The sequence below is a fragment of the Mus pahari genome, chromosome 7 (assembly GCF_900095145.1).
Source record: "Mus pahari chromosome 7, PAHARI_EIJ_v1.1, whole genome shotgun sequence".
NCBI lineage: Eukaryota > Metazoa > Chordata > Mammalia > Rodentia > Muridae > Mus > Mus pahari.
Genome location: NC_034596.1, coordinates 108,088,594 through 108,092,612, shown reverse-complemented (window position 1 = coordinate 108,092,612; position 4,019 = coordinate 108,088,594). Strand labels below are relative to the sequence as shown.

Sequence of the window (4,019 nt, the reverse complement as noted above, 5' to 3'; positions counted from 1 at the left end):
GTGAGAAACCTTGGAAAACTCAATTCTAAATGGATTATCTCCATAAATTCCCTCCCCTCAGAGCTCATAGGCCCCAGAAAAGGTTGAGACAGACAGACAGTAAGAGTCACTAGGGCTCCAGTATATCAAATGGGAAAAAAGCACATCTACACAAATAAGGACACATACAGCTTAAGGCACATAGGACCACAAAGACTGTGGCAACATTCACAAGGCCAGGTAAGTTTCTAGTGCCAAGAGTAGAAGTGAACACAAACCACTCTCCTTCAACCAGAATTATCTCCAACTGACAACCAAAGGGAAAGAAAATTAATTTTTCCAACACATTCTGCCAGTTATACAAACTGTTTTTACCTGGACATAACAGTAGATAGACTGAATCTAATATAAGAGAAAAGCCTAGAACACATTGGCACATGGGAAAATTCCTGAGGAGAACACTGATGACTCAGTCTCTAGGAATGTCAAGTGGTAAATGGGGCCTAAAGAAACTGAAAAGCTTCTGTTAGGCAAAAGACACAGTCAATAGGAATAAAGGTAGCCTACACATTGGGAAAAGTTCTTCACCAATTGTACATTCTATATTTGGTAGGGATAATGTCCAAAATATATGAATAAGTCAAGTTGTTAGCCTCTGAAATACAAAATAACCTAACTAAATAATGGAGTACAGAGCTAAACAGAAAATTCTCAACAAAAAAGTCTGTATTGGCCCTTAAAAATGTTCAACATTCCTTAGTAATCAATGAAATGCAATTTAAAGAAAACCCTCAGATTCCACCTTACACTAATGAGAATGGCTAAAATCAAAATCTCAAGAGAGAGTATATTGTAGTAAGGATATGGAGAAAGGTGAACAATCCTCCATATCTAGTAGGATTTTACACTGGTACAACCATTCTCAAAATCTAGGGGTTCTTCAGAAAATTGGAAATGTTACTAACTGAAAACTCAGCTATACCACTCCACAGTATCACAAGAACAAGTGTTCTACTATGTTCTCAGCAGCCTTACTCATAATAGCCAGAAACTGTAAGCAACCTAGAAGAATGGGCAGAAAAAAAATATTTTCTTTACACGGTGGAATACTATTCAACTATTAAAAATGAAGACATCATGAATTTCACTGTCAAATGTATGAATTAGAAAATACATCCTGAGTTAGTCAACCCAAACCCAAAAGTAATTGAATGTTATGTAGTAACTGAAATATGGATATCAGCCAAAAAGCAGGCCTGCACACATCATCAATATCTGGCAAAGGGCACACCTAAATATTTCTCGCAGGCCTGCTCCATGGTCTGCCAGAAGAAGCCACCTATGATTGTGGCATCCAAGTACCAATAGGAGAAAAAAGAAGGAAGAATGATTTTGATGCATGATCTAAACATTATCAGAAAATTATAATTCTGCCATTTTATCTCCCCCAAGTCCAAATCATGGGGTACCTTTAAGACAGGGACTTTATGTCTGATAATGAGTGTGCCAGAGGCTAATATGATGCTCTGACAATAATGTAGGGAGCCTTGTCATGCTACAGGGGCACATTCATACAGCAGGGGGTGCCAAATTTCTATGGCTCATTTATACCATTGAGCAGGTTCACAGAAGGCCAGAAAGCACTTCCACTCAGGCCTGGCCTTCCTCTTCCTTCCAACTACACAGAGTAAACTGCCAATGTAACTAGCAGTTGTTGACTTCGTCTGTCAAACAGCATCGATGCTATCAGAACATGCATAGTGCAGTGGAAAAGCCTGTCCTCAGCTCACAGCACAGTTGAACTCATTTCTTCTACTGCTTCTTTCATTCTCATTGTATTTGTTCTGCCTCCTACCTGCATTGTAATTGTCTATCCTTAGTCCACACTATCAACACAGAATGGAGCCCACCTTAAACAATACTGTATCACTTTAACTCAAATATAGACACATTGGTCATCACCCTTGTTCATAATTCTATTTCTGATCACTGTATGTTACTTTCAGTCTGTACTGTTGGTTTTACTGTCTCATTTTGAGCACTGATGGGAAAGTATTAAAAGCAGAAAGTAAATAGAATTAGATTCCTTTAATGACTGAAAGTCTTACTAAGTTTGGAGTATAAAGGAGCAGGAATAATATTAAAATTAGAAAGGGTCTTCCTTAGGATTTCTAAATATCTAGCTCTGTGATTCAGTTTCTTCATGTTAAAGCACTAAGATTTCAGTTTCAAAACGACATGAAATAAATAGATTTTATTTTAGTATATGATTTTTCACATATGTTGATTTACTAATAAATTGTTCTTTCTTTTCAAATTCTTCTTATTTTAATTATGTGTCTGTGTATTTGTGTAGGAGCATCCTCATAGATGCAGAGGGAGGGGAATCAGATATGGGGTATCGGGGAGTTGGGAGACTGGGAAATGGGATGATATTTGAAATGTAAGTAAAGAAAATATCCAATTTTTAAAAAGAAATGTATTTTAGTTCTACAAATTTCATCAGAAAAGGTATGTCACTGGTATGGGAGTGCATAGGACCATAAGAGTTTAGGAACAGAATCCATTTTGATTCTGTAGGCAAGGAAGTACTGATGCTATGGTCTCAGTATGCAGAGGACAGTATCCACTGGAGAGGATGAAGTCACTGAGTTGGAAAACAGAGCAGGACAGCCACCTAACAAGTTGTTGCCATAGCCCACTGTTACCATTTTACATATATAAGGCTCAGGAATAAGCAGTGACACTGTGAGGTGTATGGGTGAGAACATCACAGTGTAAACCCATCTCAATAGAGGTCTTAGAGGACAGCACAATCAGTATGAAGTCATAAACAGTAGATACTATAAGACATAGGCTCCGCTACATAGGGTCAGGTATCTGTGTAAATCTGATTGTGTATCAGGTTTAGATCAATATGACTTAGGCAGCCCAGTCATATGCAAATCTAAAGAAGACTTTCTAGTAGAAATCTGAGGCTCACCTCACATAAAAGCAAGCGAGTGTCAAGTTTGTCTCAAGGAAAACTGAGACATAGTCTTAGACATCATGGATTGGTTGTGGAACTTGCTATTCCTCATGGCAGCAGCCCAAAGTAAGACATCAGAAAAAATGCTCCAATGGGAACCAAGGCTGTTCCATGAATACTCAACTTCCTGTGTTCTTTTGACAGGTGTCCAAGCACAAATCCAGTTGGTACAATCTGGACCTGAGCTAAAGAAGCCTGGAGATACAGTCAAGATCTCCTGCAAGGCTTCTGGATATACCTTCACAAGTAATGGAATGCAGTGGGTGCAACGGACACCAGGAAAGGGTTTAAAGTGGATTGGCTGGATCAATACCAACAGTGGGGTGCCAAAATATGCTGAAGACTTCAAGGAACGGTTTGCCTTCTCTTTGGAAACGTCTGCCAGCACTGCATATTTGCAGATCAGCAACCTCAAAAATGAGGACACAGCTACATATTTCTGTGCGAGACACAGTGTGAAAACCACATCCTGATTGTGTCAGAAACCACGAGGGGAAGGTGGTTCAGCTATGCTCAGACAAAAAATGAGAAAACATTTTCTCCTTCATTATGGACCACAAATATGAGATTACTGACAATAGATAGAAAATTCACATATGGTGAGCCTCGGAATGTTCTCAGTGGGGTTGTGACAGACCACCTTTATGAAAGGGGGAGGGAGTTTAGAGGTCAGGTGGGAAGGGGGTGGGAGCATTCACGTGGATATGGGTTGGGATGGGGAGGAGGTGTGGGATGTGGAACGGTCAGAAGGTGAATGGGAAGGGCATGGAATCTAATATGGCATGAAAAAATGAATTAAAAATAAAATAAAATTTAAAAAATAAAGAAAGGGCGAGGTACCATTTCACAGTATCTTACTCTATTATGCTGTCAGAGAAGATGAAAAATCTATGCTTCTACGGGCTTATAACACAGGGTAAAAAGGTAGAGAACAAAGCTGTGGTGGGAACAGTTGCCCAAGAAGATGCTTCTGTAGACAACAGATGTCCACAGACAACCATGCCTACAGTAG

General features: G+C 39.3%; 1 gene segment (V, D, J or C); it reads left to right on the top strand.

Annotated features, from left to right (window-relative positions):
* Positions 1-3,027: 3,027 nt before the first annotated feature.
* LOC110324111 lies at positions 3,028-3,480 on the top strand. The segment is given in 2 exon segments: positions 3,028-3,073; positions 3,152-3,480. Coding segments are annotated over 2 exon segments (375 nt in total).
* The last annotated feature ends 539 nt before the right edge of the window (positions 3,481-4,019 follow it).